The 26,997-nt window shown below is 36.8% G+C and overlaps 2 protein-coding genes across 5 annotated transcripts in view; both read right to left on the reverse strand.

The window, feature by feature from the left end:
* Positions 1-447: 447 nt before the first annotated feature.
* On the reverse strand, positions 448-11,758 carry bfsp2 (beaded filament structural protein 2, phakinin). Of its 2 annotated transcripts, none has more exons than XM_088643736.1 (8): positions 11,170-11,758; positions 8,199-8,281; positions 7,458-7,614; positions 5,607-5,768; positions 3,323-3,451; positions 2,182-2,417; positions 1,095-1,180; positions 448-672 (listed from the first exon to the last, which is right to left on the reverse strand). In XM_088643736.1, exons 1-8 carry the CDS (start codon positions 11,626-11,628, stop codon positions 638-640), a joined length of 1,347 nt encoding a protein of 448 aa, XP_088499862.1. In that variant the 5' UTR covers positions 11,629-11,758; the 3' UTR covers positions 448-637. The 2 variants fall into 2 exon arrangements, with proteins under 2 accessions (XP_088499862.1, XP_088499861.1); XM_088643735.1 differs by having other exon boundaries at positions 448-675.
* Positions 11,759-16,188: 4,430 nt separating this feature from the next.
* Positions 16,189-26,997, reverse strand: part of tmem108 (transmembrane protein 108) — an 87,675-nt gene continuing 76,866 nt past the window's right edge. For all 3 annotated transcript variants that reach the window (XM_088643739.1, XM_088643737.1, XM_088643740.1), the window contains 2 exons: positions 26,140-26,294; positions 16,189-18,407 (listed from right to left, as the gene is read on the reverse strand). In XM_088643739.1, coding sequence (XP_088499865.1) covers positions 18,291-18,407; positions 26,140-26,294 — 272 coding nt within the window. In that variant the 3' untranslated portion in view covers positions 16,189-18,290. The remainder of the gene's footprint in view (positions 18,408-26,139; positions 26,295-26,997) is intronic.

Here is a 26,997-nt window from a genome sequence, read left to right on the forward strand (position 1 = left end):
ATTAAATTCAGCAATATCAATGACATCTAGTTAACACTGTAGGTGGAATACCATGAAATGTCCCTGAATATGTATTGTGTTCATGTTAAAGAGTAATTTAACAGATTTTAACTTAGTGGTAAAAAGCCTAATAAAATAGCTTCAATACAGCTTGCCATTCAACATAACAAAAACTGAATGCTCCAAATAAAAAAAAATATTAAAATTTAAAATCAATGCAAATCCTCCAACACTTCAGCCAGAACCTGGTGCACCCCCATCAGGGTCGACCTTCATCAGATGTTGGAGAGTTTTCTGTTTTTCATGTAAAGAGGGATTTCTTTACCTTCCAAGCATTACACTATTTTCTTCTAAATTGCTTTATTTGGCCACCCTACTCCAGTTTCATGAGCAGAGCACTTTCATTAACTTGCATACCCATTCAATAAACAGACCAACAGAAAATCATTTTGGCTTGAGGTCTAGATTTTATTAGGTTTTCACTCAAGTCCACAGTATTCAAATGAAGCCACACTCAGATCTTTAAAACCACATTCTTACTACTCTTGTCAAATGAAAAGAAAGTCTAAATCCCCTCCACCAGAAGAGATTTATTTATAATCAGTTCCTTCTTGCAGATAACGATTACTTTATCATCTCATTTGTCCTTCTCTACGCCATCCTGTGGAAAACCTGCTAGAGAAAAATATATAAAACTTAGTTACATGTACAGGCTGAAGCAATATTGTGTTTTTCCTCCCATGTGACCTACTACTACCATTGAAAGGGGACAAAGTTGTATGATTGTGCTTTTCAGCTCAAGTAAAGAAAAGTTAACTATACAAAGTGAGGGAGTCATCTTATAGCAATAACTTTGCTTGAAACATTTCTAATACATTGGGAGTTATCAATTATACTTAAAATCGCAATTGTACCCCTTTACTACCTCCAATTTAGAACAGTTAGAGTATTTATACTGATTTGCCCAGTATGTTACCCAGAATACCCAAGTATGTTGTTGAAGCCTTAACTTGTGAACTTGGAGGATGAAATTATTTTGATTGATTATGCTATTCTTAAGTGTTTGTGTAAGAGGAAATCGAAAACAAACTCACTTGCTGAAGGTTCAGGGTCACACCCATCAGATGAATGGATAACAGGCTTGTCTCCCTGTTCTGATGCACTCCCAATGCCTGACCACCTACAAGCAAGACATTTAATGATATAAAGTCAGAGAAGGACACAGACCCTTATTTCCCCAATTGGCAAACCTTGGGTAAACTGCCTACTCTATTTCACATTAATCAAATGATGACTTTGACCACAGAGCTATAGACTTTGACAGTTCAGAGAAACTAAAACAGATGTATTCCTCCAATAACAATCCCAATTTACAATGACAACCTGAAAGAACTAGACCTGTTAAGCCTGAGAAGGAAATAGATGAGGAGAGACTGACGTTTTTGAAATATTAAAATTAAATTCCAGAAGTTATTTTAAGCTTGGTCATGGAAGTCAATATGAGTCTATTAAAAGAATGTAGGACAGAAGGTTTAAATAATGATACAAATAAATGTTTTTTTACTTAAACAGTATATATAGATATTGAAATAGTTTGATATATGATGTATAATTATTTATAAAGTATATATATATGATACCCTATAACCTGTATATGTATGTGTTTGTATTTGGGATGTGTTTTAGCTGTGTTTTAAAATTATTTTATATTCTTGAATTACAATGAATTAAGGTAGAAGCTTGTATTTTCAGGTAAATGTGTGAATTGTGTATTTTCCATTTATTACTGTATCCCAGTAACTGCTTAGCCAGCTTATATTGTACTTGCTGAGTGGTGACACTTGTCAGCATCCAAGGACTGTGCCATAAATATTATTATCCCATAATACAGTTTGGATTTCTAATGAAGTTACTGGGTAGTTTGAAATGAGGTGTTTGCTTTTTATTTCCTTTTCTTTCTCTCAAAATTTTGAACCTTTAACTTGTTTTTTCCATAGGCTCTGGCTCCTTCTTGACCCTGTGGTGGTTAAGGTGGTTAGAAAATGGATGGATGGACAGATTTGTTTTTCTTTTTATAATACCTATATACTGAAGCCTATTTAAAATCAAAATGACATATGGTTATTACTTGACAAAAATTAAATGAAATTGTACCATTTTACTGAATACACAAATACTCACTTATCAGGTTGATACCTGCTTTCCTCTCCATCTAGAATGCCGTGGTATGTACCAATCTCCAGTTCTAGTCTCATTTTGTTATTTAACAAGGTATCATAGTCTTTCTTTTGCTGCTCAATGTCTGCTCCAACATCCCCCAGTTCAGCCTCCAGCTTGGAGATCACAGAGCCCAGGTTCTGCAGTTCAATATCATGCCAGTGTTTCGCATCATGTAAGGAATTCTCTAAACCCCTCTTCTGTAAACAGAAGGGAGCAACATTATGAGTTCGCTATGAAGGAATCAAATTCACACACAAAAAAACTACAGAGCACTGAAACAAATAGAATTACATTGGCAGCTTTTGGATGAGTAGAATTTTCAAATGCTGTCTGGACTGTATTTTTTTTCTCCAACAGACTTTGATTCGTTGCTGGCGTCAACCAGTTTCAACTCCATTTCCAACATCGACCTTTGGAAGGATGAAAAATGTCTTGAAATGTAAAAACTGATTCTCAATTGGCATGTGATTTAAAATGGGAACCCCGTTTCTAACATCATAAAGCCACCTTAATATAATAGCAACTATTTGTCATATAGTCTCGATTACCAAATTGGTAATGTATTATCCTTGGATTACAGATGGCCCTGTAAACTTAAATTAAATTAAACTTAAACTTAAATTAAATTAAAACTTGCAAATCAAATTTATGATCTTGACAAGTAATTGAACAACAAAGCTATGATAATTCTATACACACAGCAGCAGGCAGGGGTTATCTGTTACGAATCTGGTTTACCTCCACTGCTGGTAAGAACAACTAACCTACTATAAAACACTTTTAACAATCTCCAAACAACTGCTGCCTTTATTTTTTTTCTATGAAAATGCTCTTAATCCTGGGTGTTGATCCTAATAAATATTTACTACCTAATAATATTGTGCTTTGGGTGTTTTGTAGCTACAGCACTACAGAGAGGGTTGTTGGATACTTTCTGAACTTACGCACACCAAGTAAATGTGCTGCATTGTGCCTCTGGAGCTGTTCAGCTCTGATGGAGTGAGTTTTGTTCTACAATGTAAGAGCCACTAATTTGGGAAACTGCTTTTCCAGTAACAACCGCAAGGTAGACACACGCAGTGAGATAAAGGAGATAAAATACCAGGGCTCTCATGGATTCTGTCTCTGCCTGGAGGCTTTGTATTTTACACCCCAAATCGCTGCACTCCATCTTCAGGGACTCCACTTTCTCCTCTTCCTTGCTCAGTTTGGTGTTTGTGCTGTCAGACTGCTGCTCAAACACAGAACACAACACAGCCAATAAGAAAATCTGTCAAGAGGAAATCTACTCACCTTCTTAATTCTGTCAAAAATATGTCAGTGAAAAGGGTTTCGTTAACCAGTTTTGAGCTCATAGCGACTATTGTCCCCGTAGTACTGTGAACAGGGTTTGAGTTTTGAGAGAGAAAAATCAAAAGTAAATGCTGGAAAGAAACAACTTTGTTTAATTCAATTCATTTTTTACACTTCACTAGGAATAACAACATCCAAGAATTAAGTGTACTGAAAGGATTGTGGAGTTCTTAGTCAAACTGTTGGCTTAACCTGCTTGGTTGAGGGCTAACCTCCTGGCCAGAGGACGAGGAGGCCAGGACCTCCATGCTGAGGTGGGATGCAAAAAGATGTATAGGAGACAGGGAAGGGGATCACATCTAGCCTTTATAGTGTTTTAAGAGAGAAAATGAGATCAGGGGTGAATCACTGACATTGCGAATTACTGCTAGCTGAGTCTGATTGAACTTAGTTGTTGTTATAACTCACGAACGTTCGTTACAAACTCTGTTCATTTGTGGAGCTATCAAATGAAGAAGATAAACATCTAGAATTTCCATGTCTTTCATCTGGTCATGAAAAAGGAGTTTGTTGGGATGTGAGCTTTCACAATAGCTTTCATTAAATATGTAGTTAAACACTAAAATAGGTCCTCCTTCACCACATTATACAAAACAGGGAACTTGCTTAGACACAATTCCATTCTTATCGTAAACGTGTACAGACAGTGCTTATAAAGACAAAGACTCACACTTGATTTTTTTTAAAAGATGGCCATATCAACAACAGAGGTGCCAAAAGATCAGACTGGCTTCCCATCTAAGGTGTATCCTGCCTTGCACCCATTGCTTGCCAAGCTGGGCTCCAGCTCGCCCACGACTCGGATTTAGGAGAAGAGGTTAGAAATTGGATGGATGGAAAGGGTTGAGATTGTGGGGCTGCTAAAGGAAACAAAAAAGTAAACCCTGAATGCTCACAGGTGTGACCAAACAAGCATTGAAAAGAGATGTAATTTTATTGCTGTGAAAATTAAGCCATAGTATTCAGTCCACAGAATACTTAAGCCCCTGTTTTTATGTTCTATCTGAAGCATTTTTTATAAAAGGGTTTGTAAGCACTCCTGCTCTTTTCTTTTGCTTTTCGTTCCACCTAAGCAGCAGGGGAATTATTTACATGGCAGTTTCAGGCAGAAAGTAAAGCATCACTAATTATGGTGTAATTATCATGTTGTTTTCTTCAAAATGTATGAAACTTTTTTTCAGCTCTCAGACAATGGAGGTGCTAGGTTTGTTTTTCCAGACAAAGTGAGGGAATCTAAGCAGTGGAGCCTATTCAGAATTAACAAGATTTATTAACACAATGAGTGTTTGACACAAAATAATTCTCACCTCCTTTTGTGCATCATTAATTTGATTAATTGTAGCTTTTAATTGAACTGATAATTTGCTTAATTAGAGCCTTAAAAGTTTTATGTGGCTAATCAATTCTAAAATATTTGGCATTTTAGTGTACCTGTAATTTTTAAAATATAATTTGTAAGTAACTTAAATCACCAAGAGTTTAGTTAAAGGAAGTATCATAGCAGTGCAATCAAAGTTGCAAGAACCAGGACTTACACTTTAACCATCGTAAGATGTTGGTTAATAAGTTTAAAATACCTTCATAGTTGTCATTAGTTGTGACCAGCCAGGGAACTAGTTTATATACCACAACCCAACACACAGAGTACCTTATTTGTTATGTATTCCAAAGGGTTCAGTGACAGTTCTTGTGCTGGATAGTTCCGTATTCACATGCACAGCCTGTTTTAGCAGTAGAAAACCAGAATTCATGGATAAAGAGTTTCCGAAGGCAAGAAAATGTGGTTCCTTCTGTGTTGCCTAATGCAGTTGACATGAGTAAAAACTGACAAGAGTGTTTTCTAACTCAAGGTTTCTTTCATTTTGCCCAAGGTTGGGGTAACTCTTGTGGAAACATACACAACTTGCTGCACCTGAAGCAGCTTGTTGAGATTTTGTTTCCATTCTCCTCTTCATAGCAGTGTCTTGCGGGCCTCTCCTGAAATGTCACCAGATAGAATCGTCACATGAAAATTCATTTTCCCGACAACTTACCTTAGATTCCAGGTAGGCATCGGTTTCTGCTCGATTCCTTTCAATAACTTTCTCCCAGTGGGATCGAATGTACTCCAGTATGTGATCCAGGCTTGTCTCAATGGGAGCATCTGGTTCATCCAACTGGCTGCCAGCAAGCTCATTGTAAAGCACTTTCACATCCTAGGAGAAAAGACATATCCTAAAGCACAGTGGATATTTTGTGAATGAAGAATGGACAAAGGTAGATCTTGGCTATAATAAGTTAACATCTTGCAGAACATCAATAAGACAAGAGGGTAACTATTTAACACTGTTTAACATGGTGGCATGTACTTCTGCATTTCACTGGTAAAACAAAATGAAACATCTCATAGACACAACTTTTCTCTTTTGGTTTATCACTCTATAATCAGTATTAAACAAATATCTGTTAAACTATTCTAATGGTTCTGAAAGTAAAGCATTCCTAATTATTACATTATGATCATATTCCTTTCTTTAAATGCAAACATTTTCTTGTGCTTCTCAGGTGACCAAGCTCTAGGTGCTACTTACAAATTCAGGAATAGTCATTATCTTGTTTAAAATAATTAATAATCTCTTGTTTTCTCGGGCAGCTTTAAGAATTAATTGAGGTAAAAAGATCTGAAATAGTGAGTTCTATCAGCCTGAATCAGGAATTCACGTGACTGGTTTTCTTAATGTAGAGGAGCTAGATTTTAAAAGAATCTAAATATTAAAATGTTATTTTGTACAGAATTATTTGTGAAGTGCAGCAGACAGAGGTTTTAGAATTTACATCCCCTTTTTAAATCTGCTCAACTAAAGACTGTTACTGTCTGTGTACCATGTCTGCTCACATTGCACATCTGCTCCCAAGTTAAGTCAATCAGCAGCAAGAGTATTCAAACCTCCTTGTACATCACCTACATTACAGGTATGCAAGAGTATTCAAACCTCCTTGTACATAACCTACATTACAGGTATGTCTAAATTAAGACTGTAAATGATCTAAAACATTGTATTTTGCATTATAATGTCTTAATTTTAAATTCCCTTTTCCCTACTTCTCTAACTCCTCTCTTTCTAAAGCATACTTTTTCATTTTTTGTAAGTACATCTAGAGATGAGTGTAAAATATTTCAGATTTACAGTACATATATCCCCAGTTCAGATATCCCCACTATTAAGCACCTGCACTTATCTGTTCCTGCCTGGTGTTATATTAATGCTGTTATACTGTACATTTGTTTCCATTCCCTGTTTTGTAATGTTATCTGTTTGTTTAAGATAGTATGCAACTATAAGTCTCCGTGGACAAGGGCATCTGCTAAGGAAATCAATAATAATAAAAATGCACCTGCAACACTCTTGCATTTATGCTGCTCTATTCTCTTCACATTTTGAAGTGATTTCCAAATGGGTTTTCCATTTTGGGAAACTGCATGTTAGTAGTGAATAGAATTATTTTGTTTTAAAATTTCATTTAAATACTTCTCACGATATAATTAAGTTGTTCAAATTGTGTCTTTTGTCTCACATGGGAGTCTTGGTGGTCTGACAGTTATTGCTGCTGCTCAACAGCTCTTGGTTCCTGAGTTCGATTTTAAATTGGGGACCATCCTATGTGGAGTTTATATGCTCTTCTGGGCACATGTGTTCTAGTTCCTTTAACCTCCTGAAGATATAGCTTGCATGCAACTGTGTGCCCATCGATGGACTGGTGTCTCATTCAGAATGTAATCTAACATTCATTCCTAAGCATGTTGCCCCAACTACCTTTTAGTTTGTTATAAATCAGCACACAACAATTTTAATTGAGAAGCTTTCTGTACGAGGTCTGATTTTGCATTCTTCATCCACACTCACCTCTTCATGGTTCCTTGCCAGTTCAATCAGTTCTTCTCTCATGTTCTCTAGCTGACTTTCCAGGTCCATTTTAGTCAAATTAGCGTCATCAATCACTTTATACAAGGAATTAATTTCATCTTCCACTGCTCTGCGGAATGGCTGCTCATTTTCATATCTGCAAAGAAGCAAACCATGAGATGTTACCACTCTACTAAATCAACACTGACAGCTGTTGAAACTGATACTTTGATCTGAGTTTCTCATCAGGTTCATTAAAACGATTTCCCCAATTTTTTCCTCTTTTGTGGAAGAGTATTTTGACGAGGTCACTTAATTGAAAACAGCCTCCGTATGTACTCCTGTGAAAATGAAGTACATATGACACCAGGATTCTGAATGTCCTACTTCAACCTGCCACTTCCATTGGGGATCAAAATAATATTTATTAATTTCGATGAACGAGAAAAATATTCATGCAAAACACCTACTGAGAATCAATGGAATATCATATTTACCTTTAAAAATATAAATTTGTTTAATCAAAGAATACTTAATTCTACACTTTTGAGCTCTGGTAACAGTACTGTCATGGAACCTATTACACTTAAGTATATGACCAAATCAACATCATTTTACATCTTAAAATGACTGCAATTACAGATGTACTATAATTGCGGGAGACAATTTTATTTTGTGAGGAATCCATTTTGTTATTGGACAACAAAATGGTGTTTCTCGAAAGCTGATGTAGATTCTGACCTGTCTTTAAAATCCTCTGCATTTGCTTGAAGATTCTCTGTCTGGAGCATGAGCCGAGCATTGTCCAAGATGGCATCACTTACCTGTTGAAAATAAGCAGAGTAAGCCGTACTCGTTAATCTAAATTGTATCTAAACAGGTTTTCTAAGAACCTACAGCCCTAAGATATAAGGGAATTAGGGAGATTAGGATAGCAACCCTTCAGGTTTTGCAAACAGCCATCTGTGCAGTGTGACTTCAGAGTATGATAGGCAAAATTATAAGTGCACACTTTTATATTACCACTTAGCTTATTCTGAGAAGCAGTAACAGCCAATTGAATGGACTTTCAATAAATTTATTGGAAATGGAATTTTATATTGTGCTTTTTATATTTACACCACCCAAAAGCACATTAAATAAAGGCAAAAATAGCAACATAATAGACGGCTATATAACTATAAAACTATTATAGTTATGTATAACTATAAAACAAAATATCTCATACCTCATAAAAATATACTCACATCATTGTAATTCAGATGGAACCACAGTTTTATTACTTTTTTTATTTACAACATCTACTCCTTACCCATTGCTAGTGAAATTAATACTGTATTATCTCTACAGTGTTGAAAACTAAAAAAAGTGTATAATCAGAAGTTTCATTGAGTTACAAGCGTAACTGAAATAACCACCATAATCAAAAACTACTGAAAATTGTGGCAGTGCCACTGAAAATGTAATATCTTACAATATCCACCAACATTTAATTCTATAGTTGTTATTTTTTACCTCTGCTTTTTACATGAAATGGGATTATACAATTCTTTGACTTTTCCCAACAGTTTTTTTCATGGAATTACAAGAACCTTTCAATTCTTTAAATTTCTTGTAAATTCTGTTGCATTCACATTTTGCTAGTGGCTAAAACAGGGATTCAGATGAAGAATGTTAGACAGTTAGGTAACCAGACAATTCTTACTCAGGACTGCTAACCAATGAAACTGTTGGAATTTTCTTTTCTATTAACAATAGCGGGTACAGTCTCAGTGATGATATGCGCATGTTATTGATGAAGGCAGTCATCTAAGTGTCTGTTACAGCAAAGTAATTTTCACGACAAGAAAGGAATGTTTGCAAGTCTTGAGAAGAAGCCAGTAACCATGCACAATGCATGGTTAGCATGTGGCTAGATTTTAATGTATAGTTTTGAAAAACTGTTGAATACACCAATATCCTCCAAGTTCTCCATTATCATATTATGGTACATGACAAAGTACTGAAAAGAACTGTATGCATATACAGTAAACTTAAGAAAAGCAGTCATTCTCTCATATTATGTTCAACACCACGCAAGAATATCTTCGGATTATGCTTAAGGCTAGAATCACGATTGGTCTGTGAGATAGATTACACAATTACTTGTACTAAGTAGTTCTAATTGAAGTGAAAAGTTAACCATTTTGTCAATGTAAAAATTTGATACTGATGTGTATTGTAGGTAGTAGAACTTACTGGACCAATCTTGTTTAAGGAGTATTGGGTAGCACGGAGCCTTGATTAGGTACAATTCAACAAAAATGGCTGTAAGCATTATCCCCATAATTTGGACCACTGTACACAGATAAAGCATCTTCTTAAATCTTAAATAAAAACTGATGTTTACTCATCATAAACTCATTATTATAAATAGTAATTTAGGAAAAAACATTCTAGTTATTTAACAAATGAGATAACATATTCAAAACAAATACATTTAATAAGCTAAATAATTAAATTGGGATTAGTCATGCTTGATATCTTCTTTACATTAAAATGGATCAGTCTGATAAGAACATACAGCATTACAGTAAAACTCTTTGTTTTAGCTTTATAAAAAGAGAAACTTCCTCAAACAACAATTACTATTATTATTTTAATTAAAATTATTTTAATAATTATTATAATTTTATTATTAATTGATTTTAGTAATGTACTATAATCACTAACAATAGTTTTGAGAAAGAAATAACAAATAACAAGTCATTTTTTTAATAACATAGAGTGACACAGTAGGTTAATGCAGCAAAACACTAGATTATCTTAGCAATAAAAAGAATAAAATGCTTCCTTTTTCAAGTACATTCAATTTCTAAGACCTGCAATTATGTTCTGATTATGTATTTTTCTCTCCACAGAAAACTTACTGTTGTGAAGCTAATGCACAAAATAATAAACAGTAATACTGTTTTCTCTAAACATGTATTAGACTGTACAAAGCAGTATCAGATTTGAATATTGACAAAATGGGTAACTTTAAACATCAATTAGACCTACTAAGTATAAATTTTAAAAGTTAAGTGCACCCATCAAGTATACATTAAGGCATGGTGAAAGGTACTGACTCCCTTTGATCAAGAACACCTATTCTTGACACCCGTTCATCAAGAAATGGCAAGATTTCTAGCCAAATGCAGTCAGACATAAAACAAATTGGACAAAGTGCTGAGCATTTACACTCAGATATGACAACAACACTGAACTCACAACAAAAATAACATTGAATACAAAATAAATGATATGATGATATCATTATGATATGTCTTCTCAATTGCAATGGAATCTAAGCAGAAGCAAAGCAAGAGCAGATGAAGATGAGGGAAGTATCAAGAAACAATATGGGTAGAAATTTGGCTTAAGAGACTTGACTTGTTTTTTTCTACCGCAGATTATAAGCGACAATGCAAGGAAGAGGAAGGCACACAGCATATTAAAGAAAGTTGAATGAACCCTTTTCTTTTTCTTGAACAATTTTATTCCAATTAACACCTTACTTTGTTGCATTCAATTTGATTACTGTTTTGTGGCGGATGTGCAAACTGCTCACATCACAGTGTTTGGCTATCAAGTGGAAGTCTCTGACCAAACAAGAAATTGTGTGTTATCATCTCTTTCCCGTGGAAACAAAACCCTGCGAAACGGATGATCCTCGGAGGGGAACCATTCTTACCTGCCTGTAAATGTCCTCCCACTCCTGCCTCAGCGAGCCCCAGCTGCCCGCGATGGAGGCTTTCTTGTCCAGACAGAGCCTTATCTGCTCTTCCAGCTCGCGGTTCACCTGCTCCAGCGCCCGCACCTTCTCCATGTACTCCAGCAGACAGCCGTTCAGGCTCTCGGGAGAGGGCCCGCGGCCCCTGTCCACACCCTGGCTCAGCAGGACAGGGGTGGTGCTGCGCAGACCCTGCAGGAACACGCTGCTGATCCCCAGGGCTCGGCGGGAAACCCGGGTGCCCAAGCTGCTGGCCCCTCCGATAGGCGCGACCCCCACGTACACCCCAGGATTCCTGGAAGTAGACGCGGCCCCGCTCGAGCCCACGCTCACCCTCCGGGTGGCCCCTGCGGGGCGCTCAGCCTGGGGCGCCTGAGCAGGCTGGCCCAGGAACGAAGACCTACGTCTTGGCAGAGGCATTCCGAGATCAGTGTGCGCAGAGAGCTAGTGCACCTGTGGGCATCTCCGCTGTGCTGACAGCTCTGCTCCTGCCCTAAAACCGTGAAGGCCAGCAGCTTCAGCAGAACGCCCCCTTTATTGATGCCTGTCGTTCCAGAATGGCAGACTTTTGCGAGCCAGCAATTGTCACGCACTGCAGTCGGGCGGCATTGTTGAAGGGCGGCTTTTTTCTGCTGCCTCAGCACCCTGCCTCAGTCAGGAAAGGTCTATCAGTCAGCTCTTCAGCACCCAGGCCTGTTCTAGCCCATCACATGAAGTGACAATGCTATGTGGAAACAAAGAGCTACTCGCTGTATGAAAACTGTGTCATCATCACATTGGAGATTGGACAGTTTCACGGCTTTTCTGTTTGCTGTTTTCTTCACATGGTCTTAAAAAGAGTGGGGAAAAAAATATGTTATTGATTAAAACAAATAAATATGCTACATAAACAATTAAACGTCAAAGTAAAAAAAGAGGTATTTTATAAAACTGCTAAATATGCTTTTTAAATCACAACTCTTTCGAGTTTCTCCAAATAAAAATGCTTCCTTCTTCTTAGAGTTATTGCTAGCTTTTGGGCTCAGGGGATGATTAAGATGTGCTGGTCTTTCTGAACTTGGAGGGCTTAAGTATTTAAATTAACTTGTGATGTTTAAGATGCTCATTAATCACATATACAGTATAATCACAGTTTACAAGGGGAGATACAGCACGAGACAAGTTCAGTGTCTGGTGCCTCAATACATCAGTGGATGGAAATTATTGGTTGCAGTGTTAAAAGATACATCATCACTTTATTAACCTTTTACAATTTCTTGCATTAGGAATGATCTTTTCACATACCCCAGCTTTCTCTCCATGAGACACACGGACAGGGAGAGAGCCTGGTGTCAGAGCGCAGGGTCTGCCATTGTACGGTGCCCCTGGAGCAGTTAGGGTTAAGGGCCTTGCTCAGGATCCTAACGGAGTAGGATTCCTCTGCCAGCTGCAGGATTTGAACCGGCAACCTTCTAGCCACAGGCACAGATCCTTAGCCACAGAGCTACCGCTCCACCCTAAAATAACTATACAATATATTTAATTCTCGTCATGTTTAGACCAATGCAATGTGTAAGTCCTTGACATATATTCATTACCTGCTCACAGACAATGTACACAAACCAAAGCAATTTAAATACAAAAAGATACCAATAATATTCTAGGAATGATCATACATGATATGGATATGATGAGTTAGAAAATCTTGCTAAAATTCCAGGTTACTTAAAAGGGATTTTCAACATTGATACCACCTTCTAACATCACCTTGATGACAGTGTTACCGCCTTGTCATCCCTACAGATCTCAGAAGTGCAGGTCAGGCCTGGTCAGAAGAAAAATGGCTGCCATATAGGAAAACCTGGTTGCTGCTGTACATTATATTGGTGGAGCAGTAGGAGGCACTTTTCCTTCTGGACCCGAATGTCCAAAAACAAAAACACCAATACTACTTGGTCAATACAAATTCCATAAGAGTAGTGACTTATTTCCATTCTGGGGTTGGTAAACTGTCCAGTCTAATCACCTCCCTGATTTCTAATGGTGAAGTAATTTAAGAACATAACCGGTTGCACATGCCATTCACGACATCCGGCCAGTTTTGGAGTTAGTAGCTTCTTGATCACAGGATCTCATCTAGCCGTTTCTTGGAGGACGTCAGAGGTTTGAGTGGTAGTTTGTCGCCAACTCTTTTGGTATAGACGTGCACCTGTACTAGGTTTTAAATGTGTTTCCACTTGTGTCCTCTAATTGTGTGTTTTAATTTCTCACTTCTCTACCCTGTCTACTGGTGGAGCATAATGTCTGCTGTGCATCACCCAGGTGGGTCCTGTCCTTTAAACGGTCAGTCCCCTTCTATATGTAGTGTTTTGGGATTGTTTAGCATTGCTATTCAGCATTTTATAAAAGCAATTGTTTTAAACAGCTTTTGTCTTGTCAAAAGTTTAAACCTGCTTGAACTTGTCAAATGCTACTGAAAATGGGAAGACATTTTAATTAGATATGGTCCTTAGCTTTGGAGTATGAGTGCCAGCTTTAGGCTTTCTGTTCATTGGTGCAGTGGCAAGTGATGTTATACTTCAAGCTAGGTGATACAGCGTGAAAGTGGAAAGGTGGTGCTAAACCCACCCCCTTAGGAAACTAGAGTGAAGACAAAGAACACTGGATTGTGGTGTTTCAGATGAATATACAGGTGCTGGATAGCTACAATATTCCAGGGGTAAAGAGTTTTTTTTCCCATCTGGGGGTGATGGGTGGTGATTTGGAGAAGGAGTTAAATAAGACATAGGGGAAGTGGAAAAAATGAGTTGTTTGTGATAAGAAAATGCCATATGGTTTAAAAGCTATGGTGTACAAAAGATGATAAGCCTAGTACTGATTTATTAAACTAAAATCTGTCCCCAAAAGAGGAAAGAAAATGAGTGTGATGGAGATGTGTGCTTCACACATGTGAAAAACAAGGAAGTAAGGAGCAAGGCTATCAGTTCAAAAGGAGAAAATGAGAGAGATGATTACAAAACCAGCAGAATCAGGAGGTTTAAGGCAGAAAGGACTTGTAGGAGAAGCAGAACAATGGACATGACTCAGAAAAGATATGAAGGTAAGGTGAATCTACAAATGACAGGACAAATTAAAGTGGAGAGCAAGGACTCATGAAGATAAACCCACTTTGTGAGACATAACCAAGTGCAAGATTACATTCTATGACATTTTCTTCATTGTCAACATATGCATTATTTTCATTATCAGTATCTGATAAAAATGCTAAGGGTCTTTTAGAATTGTATTCATAATCTTGTAACACGAAAGGCTGTCATCGATTGCATTCAGCTAACATGACTGGTAACTGTGCTCATTAGTTATGCCACTGTACTTGCTGTATTTTTTCTACACAACAGATTGCTTCATTGCAGCATATACTACATAAATCAACGTAACAGATCAGCAAATAAACTAACCTTTGCTATGAATCAGTTTATTCCGAGATGTTTTCCCATCATGAATGACTGGTACTGAAACAATGCATACACAGAACACAAAGACAACGCATCTTGCAATTTAGATGTTTTAGAAATGACATATTTAATAGATATCTGAGTTGTTAAAATATGTTTACAACCAAGAAACCCCTTAGAAAAGCGTACGCCTCAATTAATGAGGCCCAACACAGAAAACGCTGAGCACTGGGATCTTCTGGAATGATACTTACTTGAGTGCAGTTTAAACTCTGTAATCCCAGGTCCGAGACTGGGCCATGTCTATAGCTGTCTATAATTACAATTCCCCAGGTAAGGGGAACATGATTGATTGAGTGCTGGTTGTACTCAGAACATCTTTCATAATGTTAAAAATATATATTTCTTACAGGATTCCATGAATTCAGTTTCAACCACATTACAGACATTTTGTTCTGGGTTTATATTCCAGATGCAAGTCCAAATCAAATGTATAAAATATCATTAGCCTTTACTGTATAATAGTCACATCCGATAGGATCAGGTTGAAATAAATAAAAGCAGAGCGCAGTGAACAAAATATACAATGGCTTTATTCAGCTGAGATTTAAACTGGGCTAGCTAATCCCAGAACAGTCAGTTCAAAATGAAAGCTGGCCTTTATTCTTAATTTTTGCATAGACAAAAATAAAAAGCAAAAGTCTTTTATTTTCTTCCCTCTTTTTTTACCAGGTAGCTTTCTGAATCAGCCAGCTATTTAACTGCCTGGCCAGTAATGAAAAAATGAAGAATGACTTATATGCATGTATTTATCAGCAAAATGAACAATGTGCACCATGTCTCATTGCATTTTCACTTTCATTTGTATTGTATCCCTTCTAGGAAAAACGACAGCAGGAGTGAAATTGCTGGAGTGAAATAAAACCCTTAGTGAAAACTGGTCAGTGAGCATAACATTAAGCATCAAAAGAAATTAGTTAAGGAACAGAGCACAAAAATAATGGAGATCTGAGTGCTAGCCTTATTTTGCCTCTCTGTCTCGAGCATGTTAAGTCATCCACTGTATAAGTTAAGAATATGATGACAATAGTACCTTTAATCTATACAATTGTTCCAGTCAGTGCCTACTGTACCTCTGACTTTTGTCCCAGTGCCACTTCATTTCCTCCTTGGCTCTGACTCAGCAGAATCCTGTATCTCTGTAACATTTTTTTTGTTTCCATTCAAGGATTAGTATTACTTGTCTATAACACAGTGAAAGCGGTAAAAGGGAGAAGAGTCATTTTCTGAAATAAGATGAAATGAAAATGTGATTTTTTTCTGATGGCAGCTGTACACTGCATTAAAGATGTCACAATATGAAAAACCAGCAATTGCCCCACAATATATTTACATTCAAGCATTGAATTCCTTTTTTCCTTCTTAAAACCACCAATCACTGCATCACTTTCATTAAGGGAGTGATTCATTGTTTTAATAAAGAAAAGTTTGTTCATATCTTTTCATAACTTTGAAATCACAAAGTTACATTTAATGAAATACAAAATTAATTTTTCATCTTTTTATTGCTCAGCAGTAAAAAGTACAGTGTATATACTACAATACAAAAGTCTTGCTATTGGTTACAAGTTCAACCTTTTCCCCCTTAACCTCTTTTTGCATAAAAAAATCAATACTTATATGCATTCTCGTACAAGAACAGCATGACATTTTTATCATCGTTTTACTAGCCTTTCTGAAGTTAAATGCCAACAAAATACATGGTTTTGTTAAAAAAGGTATGTGCAAGTCAAAATTCATATAATAACTTTCAAAACAAATATAATAACTTATAATAACATTTTATACAATCCTTAGCAATATAATAGTTGCCAGGTATTGTTTTGGGCTCGATAACTGTTGATCAACTTGGCTCACCACGTCTCATGCTAGCGATGGAGATGGGGAGAAGAGAGATTAGACAATGTCACTTTCCACTGTTTTTCATGCTAAATGTCCCCCAGTGGCCAGGAAAACTAGTACTCACTGGAGATGTGATACCAATCTCACTGAAAACAGCAATAGCTCACAAGAGACTGGCTAGTTAAAAATACCCTGGCGATCTTAAGCCAACCAATTCACCAATTCCCAGTCAAGCCTGGGGAATCCTGGTTGCTACTGGCTAAAGACCAGTCTAGCTTAGACTCTAATAAGTGAATGTTTCAGCTGTGGGGTTTAAACTCCACCCAAATAAGCAAATGGGAGCCCACTCAGTACTTTTTTTAAAAGAAACAGATAAGAAAAGATATACAACAAAAAACTAGTATATATTTCTTATCAACGCTTAAATTAGGGGACAGTGCATGACATATCAATACTCATATTTTCAACTGCAGTAAAAGCTAATAGAATATAAAAATGTACTTGGAAAAGATACAGTATAAAGCTAAACATAAAAATTTAGTATTTTAGCATTCAATAAACTGCTTAGCGTACACACTTCATAAAACCCAGCTTCACAGTGGGGCTCACAGTGAGGAATATCCACAATAGCTAAATCATTGTCTGCTTAAAAGACATTTAAGCCTAATGTGCTGATAACATACATGTTGTTTTAGTTTAGGTGTGTGAAGTACAGCATCAGTAACTCCAAAAATCTTCCTTGAAATCCTTGCAACAAGTAACAAAATCTGATCTTCTAAAACATGTTCAGTTCAATAGTAACACTCAATGCAACTTTTTTTTTTGGTTTCTTTCTGAATTCTGTGAGGAATCAACTGAACTGGAGGCGATTCATTTCGGGAGGCATTTTACTTCAGAAGTATATGTATATGCAGGTGTTCAAACAAGCGTTAATATTTAGCTCTCCAAAAATCTCTGATATGAATATGTCCTTTATGGCACAAAACCCAAAACACATAAAGAGACCTGAAACAGTAAGACAAGCAAAGTAAACACACACTTTTACAGGACAAAGAATACACCCAAATGAGAAACGATGGCTGAAACATTTAGACTAGTGCTCATGTATTCTTCAGATGGTCCTTGGTAAAGGCTATTTCAAGGCCATTACAAGATACTGAGGTCCTGCGTTGAAACCCTGCCTACAAGGTATGTCATTTTCAAATTAATAACTGTTTCTAACTTCCCATAACCCTTAAGCATCCAACCTGCCAACAGACAACAGGCATGAATGGCAAAGATCCCCTCAAGTATTTTCAAAGTAGAATTCAAGTTCAACAGGCTTTTAGTTTTTTTTAAGTGTTTTGGGTTAAGTCACTGCATCATTTTATTTCTACATCAAAATCCAATCTCTACATTTACTCAACTCACCACACCGATTTAACAAAACTAAAAAGGAACCAAAGATTGTAATTAGAGAAAAAAACAAAAACAGATAAAACTCCTATTATCACAATTACATAGCCGTAGAAAACATACATAAGAAAAATACACAGCTGGACTTCATAATTAAATAGTTTCTGTTTTATTTTTTTTTAATATAAAGCACAGTCTTTAAAAGTTTTACCACATACCGTATATAAAAAGGCTGACAACCTCAGGGCAAAAATAAAAATGGTGGAAATATTCTCTTTGTATCTCATTATTTTGCAAAGGAAAAAAAAGCAATTTTAAGACATGAAAGCAAACACGTCAGTGAGCCTTTATTCATATTTCCGACACTGGGTCCCTGTTTGTAAAAAGAGTTTCTTGACAGAATGGGTTGACCAGGACCATTCCACTCTCGATGTAGTCGCCATTTGGAGGACAACAGGGATCTTGCTCCTGAAAGGTAAAAGTAAACTGAAGTTAGACATGGCAAATACACGACAACAGCAAGTCGTTCTGTGTGTACACTGCCTTCTGTTTATGACACAGAACACAAGAAAGGCTACAAGCAAGAGGGTGTCAGTCACCCCATCTTGCTCATTTGGTAGTTGAGTAACCTAGTCTAAAACGTTATGAATCTCAAGTTTCCATACAAACCATTTCTTAAAAGAACAGTCTGGGCCTCAACCACCTTGGTGGAAAGACTGTTCCAAGTACCCACAGCTGTGGTTGTGAATACTGTTGCCCTTTTTTTCCATCTGAAATTCAATCCCTTGTAATTTCCAGCTGTGATCCATGCCCTTCTTTCCCTACTGAGTGTGAAATAGTCCCCTGGGATGACCTTGAGGAATCTGAGGAAAATCTCCTCTCAATTTCTTCTCATTTGAATTTTTACCCCTTTCTTTACTGTACTCAAATAATTTTGTCTTTATATTTAATCATGTGTTGTTGTAGATTTTCTACAATGCCATGGAGAAGGGCATTTGCTAAGCAAATTATAATAAGCACTTCCTACAGAGAATATTTACCTCTTTTATCAAGACATGAAATATATATGAAACCAGAAATCATTGTTGTTGCTCTTCTTTGACCTCTTTCTATTGACCTCTTTCAAAATATAATTTTGGTAGTACAGTGATCAAATTCATATCAGAATTAAGGTATTAATTGTGCATCACAAAATGTAAGCCTAACTTCCCTGTATTTACAATTCCACATGATATGAATTGTGATATGAATTCATACATTCTGAATGATTTTTTATTTCTTCCCACCAATTGTCTCCAAGAGGTATAGAAGAATCTATGTAAACATCTCTATTGAAGATAATATATTATATATATTACGATATTATTTTCCTTCCCTACTGTATCTTTTTTCACTTGCAGAGTAGTTTATTCATCAATCTATAAAACTTGGGCACCCTCTTTAAAGTGCCCTCCTTCCTCTTATTATTCCTTCTTAACAGCTTTATTGAACCACTTTGGCCCTTATTGTTTTAGAGATTAATGGATTTTACGCCCTTAATATTATTTTCTTAAATTGTGACAATCCTCGTTTCCACATCTTGCTTGGTTGAAAAGTTCAGTTTTTATTTCTGTTGCCCAGGGGTCTTCTGATCCCACCAAAACCGGATTGTGTCTTCCCCACACCACACACTCTCACTCTCTACTGATTCCTAGTAGCCATATAATAATGCTATGTTTATATAGCACTTTTCTGGACATGGCATTCAAATTGTTTTACAGATAATGGAGATCCCTTTCACCACCACCAATGTGTAGCCCCACCTGCGCCAGTACTCTCACCACACACCAGCTATCAGTGGGGAGGAGAACAGAGTGATGAAGTCAATTCACAGATGGGGATTATAAGGAGGTCATGATAGGTAAATACCAGTGGGGAAATCTGGCCAGGACAACAGGATTACACCCTTATTCATATAGAGAAACGCCCATTTTTAATGACCACAGAGAGTCAGGACCTCAGGTAAACCCACCTATAAATCTAAAAAACTCATGACTCATGATTTTAAACTAGGCAGAGTTGTTCTCTGCATGTCAATGTAACACAAAATGGAACAACAGAAATATGAATCTTTCCGTATTGTAGCCTTAAGAATGAACATGTTACAAATCTTCAAATGTTAAGATAAAAATAATCTGGGGCTTTTGCACAGTGATTGGCACACATGAGGAGACCAAACTTAACCACTGCTTAAATGAAATACTCACCTAGTGAAGCACAGCAGCTATTCTGCTTCAACAGCCCAGCTATGCAGCAGATTAGGTAGATAAAACAAAAAAGACTTTGTTGAAGTTGAATTAAAGGGGTAATTTAGGTAGCAGGATTGTGCAAGATTATCTCATTGCTAAGCATAATCCTGTTACCTAAATTCCTGAAGTGAAAAACCCGAAGTGCCCCCTGTCAACATACATGTGCTTTAGTTTGCATATGGCCAGGGAGAAATGTGGTAGCTACTGGTACACCACCACCAATTTCAGGAGCAACCTGGTTTTCTTTAGTGGTCTCCTAACCCGATACTGATCACACCCAACCTTGCATATTGTAGCTTACGAGATTTGTTGGCCATCCTTCTTCAACATCTTTCGCACTTTTTTCAGACTTGCAAAACGTAATAGTTATTAATTCTCTCAAAGAAGGGAAGTACACCCAGTACTTGGAGATTTCATTGTATATTACTTATTATATAAATAAAAAAAACATTTCTAAATTAATACAATCTTTTCTTTTTGAACATTGTTTTTACTCAATTGAAAAAGCAAACTTGATGCAATAATTTTGTTGTTGATCTCATTCCATTCCAGATTCCAGTGAACCTAGACTGCATACTTTGGACTGTGAAAGGAAACTGGTACACCTGTAGAATTCGACATGAATACTGGAGAACATGTATACTTCACACAGAAAATGACTTCACTTCATACTTTCCCATACAAATATAAATGTTTTGGAAAAAAAGGTGAGTTTATGCTGGGAAATTACTTAGTTTTGTTATATTTTATATTTATTTAGCACCTTTTGCAGCAGAGGTGTATGTAAACAAATTCAACTTGATGGGACTTCTCTCTTTTGAAAGCCTTCTTATGTTCATATGCTCAAATAAAAAAATAGGTTAAAATGTAGTAGCAATGCCATTTGACAACAATTTTACTACCTCATATTAAGATGAACATAAGTTCCTCATATTACAGAAGTAAAGCAAAGTTGGGCCAGGTTAGTACTGGGACTAGAGACCCCCTAATGAAAATCAGATTGCTCCTGTTTGTGATACTGGGGGATCAGTAGGTGGTGCTCTTCCCTGTGGTCCAGGATTTTCAAGCCAGTGTCCCAGTATGATGATGGAAGGTATCACCTTTTGGATGAGAAGTTAAACTGAGGTCCTGACTACTTTGCCATTGAAGATCCCATGACACTGGGATACACTTATAAGAGTATGGCTGTTACCTCCAGTATCCTTTTTGGGCTGCACTAAAATACCCTTTTAATTCAACTTCTCACTTCTCCAGTATGAGTGCAAATGTGAGTGTAAAAGTGAGTATGAGTGTATAAGTGTGAGTGTGGGTATAATTGTGAGTATGAAAGTGTGAGTGTGAGCATGAGTATGCAATAAGTGTGAAAATTCTAAAAATCACAATAAACACGAGATTAAAAACAACAGGAGACAAAAGTCAAACAAAATAAAAAGCAAAACAGAATGCCAAAATATCCGATAAACATGAGAAAGAAGCAGAAAACATAGGACAAAGAAGAAATGACCTGCTCACATTCAGCATCCCATGCATGTCACTGTCTCAGTCTCCAGCTCCTTCAGAACAGAATGCAAATGAAAATGTAAAACAGAAATAGAGCCAGACATATACAGTAAGTGCTACAGTGAAAATTAAAAGCATAGAAAATAACGGTTAGTTAAAAGCAAGACATGCCAATTAACTGCACCAGTATAGCCCTTACACTGCTTTTATCATGTAAAATGTTTAATGCAATGATGTAATCGTGATATTGTGTATTTTTTATATTTTGAAATAAATAAGTCTAATCAGCATAACATCAAGCAAAAGTTTTGGCATAGTGGTAGATCACAAGCACCTTTTAGTGAATTATTTATTAAGGTTGCTCAAGCACCTCATCTACTGCTGTTGCCAACAACAAATTATTGCTTCATTGAGATACTTATATGTGATATTGGATTTACTTTACAATTTTTTACTACACTACTTAAAATCTAATGACTAAAGACGGAACCATTTTTATTAGTATATCACAGGCCATTTAAGGCAATGCAAGTGTACTAGTAAAGTGTGGATGCAGGCAATTGTGATTGATCAGTGCATTTCAAACCACAATCCAAATAAAATGTACACAATAACATAATAATGACATGTTATGGCCTTATTACATTGTAAATAAGTAGGCTTGTGAATACATCTCTTTTAATCCAATAGAAATATTGCTTTTGATTTTGAGATGGCTTTGCTGGCAAATACTACTTCCTTGTTAAGTCTGCATGCAGATCAGATTGGAATATTTCTGCAGTGAAATGTCTGCTGCACAACCTGCACTTATTTGCTTGTACATCACACTACATTGGTCATTACGATCACTAGTGAGCAGGAAGGGTCACCATCATGTCTCAAATCGTGGGAACTCAAATGCAAGTTGCGATAACATGGTAACATACAGTACTATTTTGTAAATGAAATTTAAAAAACCCATCTGAGAAACGTAGACAGCAGTTCCCCTTTAAATAATAATGTTGAAAATATTTCTAAACATTTAATCAGTGGGCTGCTCAAATGCTTCAGTAACATAAACACACTTTTAAAACTACTCCAAAGTATCAATATATCAAATATTTGATATCAATATATCAAATAATCTGTTTTTCTCACAATGCTTACACTTGTAGAGTATATCTTATTTTCTTTGTCAATACAACCACATACTGTAATGAATTCCAACTTTGCTCTTTAAAGTCTTCTAAGGAAAATGGCTTTTTGTGAATTTCTGTCATTCTACAAACCACAAAGGGATTTTCTGCACACTCTGTTAATGAGTAGGTACTGAGTAAAGCACTAATCACACTGTTGTATGAGCTATACATTCTGTAATCTTTCCAATAACAGAATGGTGCCTACAATAAAGCTTAAATTCCATAAATTTCTAAATGAAAGTCATTGTATATATATGTAAGACTACATGTCTCTATTACCTCTGATTTTAATATTGCCTATTTAATATCGTATTTTACAAACATTCCACTTATACTGTTCACAGAAATGTGGGAATAATTGTGTGCGTGTATTTGAATTGAATTAAAGATCTGCTATTTTCATCTCAAACTCTGCATGTCCTTTTCAACTGGTTTAGCTGACTTGTCACATACAGTACATAGTGATTCTCATGCACATGTGTGCCCTAAATTTAAAAGTACATAAAAGTCAATGTCATATGTCAATGCCATTTCAATATTTATTTATTTGAAGCTTATCTAATTTAATTCAATACGAGGGGCTGTGACTTTAAAAAAAATGTTAAAGGCCACTTATTTTTTCTCCTTATCACCCCTTGAATATGAAATACCAAGATGTGTAACACAATGTGCAAAGGAAGCAATACGTGCTTTGTGAATCTAAATGTGCAAAGTTGGCTGCCATATACATAAAAGTTTACTAGCTTTGAAACCACAGCAAAAATGCTGAAGCTCAGAGAAAGAGAGAAGAAGATTCTCTGGAGTCCTGCAGGCAGGAACAAGACACCAACAGACACCAACAGCAGTTCCTATCCACCAACAGCAGAGTCCAGGACCCAAGGTTGGCATGAAATTACTGGGATACACGACTACAGAGGTTGCATCAATAGGAATGATCCCTCAATACTGGCCAAGGTGGGTGATATCAGATGCATTGTCTCACGAGCAATGACAGAGCAAGTTCATACAGGAAAAATGATGAGAATGGCATAATGGAGGATAGCAACTTTAGGAACTGGTTTGCTGCGTGTAATGGTACTGTATATTCCAATCTCACTACATAGCAACATATTGAATACAGCTTGAGTCCAGTGCCCTATCACTTTTTACAGCAAAGAAACCCTTTCATTAAGCTCATATGAAGGACTTTTCTCCTTCAGGGTGGGACAGGAGCCACATTCTCACCTGCATTTTGTCTGATTTGAATGCAACTGAGCACTCATAGGACAAGGAGGATAGACACATACATCATCATGAATCACCACCAAAATAACAGTGCTTCAGGCTGTGCTCCAAGCGCAGTCTTTCTACCAGTGTTCTGCTTTCTGATTTGCATTCTGGTGTTTGAGTTGATGTTAGACATCCCAGGTAATTGCCAACTTACGTAGCACTACCTGACATGAATGCACAATTTAAACAATACCACATGGGGCTTCCAAACGTTTCATTATCTTCTGTATCAATCATACATACAGTGATAGTAGCCAAAAGTGCAGAATAAATTGATTCTTTCTAATATTAAATGGTAATGTATTACTAGGACACCAAATCTAGACCTAATGGATACTGTTAGTTGTGCATTGTAGTATTGATCAAGTTTATTATAGTCTTCAAATTTAACCTTGTGTTGGTCTGAAAGTTAATGTTGCAATTAGCATTTTTAGATTGTTGTCATACAGAGAAATGAGCTCGCTCATCCCCATACTCAATCCAACCACAGTACATGAAGTACATAACAATGGTTTTTTAGTACCTTATCTTAGTGTGGAAGGTAAAGGTGAAGCCGTGGTGCCATTCTCATTTGACATTTACAAGTGTTAAAATCAATAAAGCCTCAACTATTAATCCTACAGCCACTTCAATTTGCAAGATGAGCCACCTTTCCTTTGCATGTTCGTAATGTTCTAAGTGCCAGAAATTATAACATGCCAAACCTAAATCACTGTTTAACAATAAGGTTAATACGTTCTTTGTATAATGCCTTGAGAAACAATGGTGTCATGACCGTGTATCTAAAGCTTAAGTCTCTCATTTGAAATAAAATATTTTAATGTCCCTGTGGCAACTCCCTCTTAAACCTGTATTCTGACGAGGAGGATCTTACACAAGGTCATTGTGTATGACACCTGTTAGTTGGCCCTTTGCATTATTCAAATTCCTATGTGGAATGTAACTGCAAGATTATTTTAAGACTGAGGCCTAAGCCATACCAAATTTGTGTTATCACCAGACCACCCTAAAATGGTCTGTAGTCCAAGTTGCTTATCTGGTTTCCCCTTTTGTCAATCATAATGGGATTCCTTCAACCTGAACTTGCATCTTAAGTTATTCTGTCCACCTAAGAGACACCACCTCCTTTCCCAGTGAACCAGACTCCTTGGAGAGTGAGCTTGGAGATTAGTTAAACGTATTGATTGAAAGAGTGAACTGTGCTTCTCCCCTCATATGTCTCCAAATAACCTACTTCCTCTTATCCAATTGTATTTAGAAGCCCTAAGTTGACAGGCAAATACTGACCCTTCCGTACTCAGTTCAGTGACGACTCAATATTACCATTTGAAAATACCATCGGCAGAACTGACAAGTCCTAAAACTAGTCTAAGCAAAACCATTCTCATAAAGAGACGTCTTCTCGTGATTTCTTTACCTACAGTACGTATCCATCCATTCAGAGCCTATCCCAGCAATCAATAGTCACAAGGCAAGATACACCACTGATAAGACATCAGTCCAGGCAGTGCACATACAGCCACAAACACACATGCTCACACCAGACCCAATTTTACAGAAACCAATTAACCTTCCAGTAAGTCAGGACTCTGACAAGAAGCTGGTGCACCTGAAAGACACCCATGCAAACTCAAGGAGAACATACACATAACACCCCAGGTCAAGAATTTAACCCAAGGCTGCAGAGCCATAATGTAGCAATGCTAACCTCTGCGCCACTGTGCAGTCCTCATCTGATTCATCTCTAACCCATGTGTGAATGCCTGCCCTATCTCTCTTTGTAGTGATTTAAACCTACAAGGATAACTGTCTCAGAGAGACAGTTGCTACAGTCCCAAAAATGACATATATGCACATGGACATACGGTACTTGATACAGCATCGATCAATCAGATAAGTAGGTCTTCAGGGCAATCTTTTTCTTCCCGTTTATAAACATCCCTAATTGTAGAACTACAATTGTACCTCCGCTGTTTCTAAAGACTGGATCTCTCTTGGTAGCTCGACTGCATGCCTGTTGAAGTAGTCCATGGTGATCGCATTGTTCCAGTAGCTCAAGTTGTTTTCTGAGTTGGAGGTTTTCTTCTTCCTCCTCATACAGCAAACTGTCAGTAAAACAGCTGTCAAGGCAGGGAGAGACAAAGGGACACCTTAAATGGGCAGGAACAAAATCAAAAGGAAGTGCTTCAGAAATGTATCTGTGCATCTAAATGATGTCCCAAGTAAGCTGGGAGCTGTGTGGTGAGGCTTCACATGTGAAAAGCTAGAAAGGACATGCAGGAAGACTAATATGAAATAGAAGACTGGACATACCCAGGTTTTCTATTTATACTGCAAAATTATGTATGGCATATATGGGATCATAAGCAACAACAGTTATTGTACATACAATGCACTTTTGGCTCTGCAGGAGTCTCAAAACTGGGTTACATTTAAAAGCAGTAGCATCTGTAAAAGTGGGAGCCAAATAACTGTTAGGAATGACTGTTTAAAAGCAATATGCTTAAATAGTAAAGTGTCTTTTCAGCAATAGTACATTCATTGTTTATGGTTTCTCTTATTAACAGCCTTTGAAATCAGTACATTTAGTAAGAAACAAGTAAAAGATTTTTGTTTTTAAAAAATCAGTAACAGGGGATTTAAAAACAAATGTTCAGCTTCAAAAAGCCCAGAGCAGAGGACAAAACTAAATGTTCGTAAAATAAGTCTTCCACAAGCACAAACAAGGTAGGTGGCTACCAAGCATGCTTGATAAATAATAAATAAGAAGACATCCCTTATGAATGTTTGTGTCTTTTGGGAACTTTAATTCTCCGTATTTCC

This window comes from Lepisosteus platostomus, chromosome 8 (assembly GCF_059453375.1).
Source record: "Lepisosteus platostomus isolate fLepPlt1 chromosome 8, fLepPlt1.hap1, whole genome shotgun sequence".
NCBI lineage: Eukaryota > Metazoa > Chordata > Actinopteri > Semionotiformes > Lepisosteidae > Lepisosteus > Lepisosteus platostomus.

Bases quoted from the DNA above. Each gene is read 5' to 3' on its own strand.
- bfsp2 (XM_088643735.1), bottom strand. From the start codon at position 11,628: ATGCCTCTGCCAAGACGTAGGTCTTCGTTCCTGGGCCAGCCTGCTCAG. The intron at 2,418-3,322 runs GTATTTTATCTC...TTCTGTTTACAG, and splicing joins CAGAATCCATGAGAGCCCTG to AAGAGGGGTTTAGAGAATTC. The intron at 676-1,094 runs GTGAGTTTGTTT...ATTTTTCTCTAG, and splicing joins TGACCCTGAACCTTCAGCAA to CAGGTTTTCCACAGGATGGC.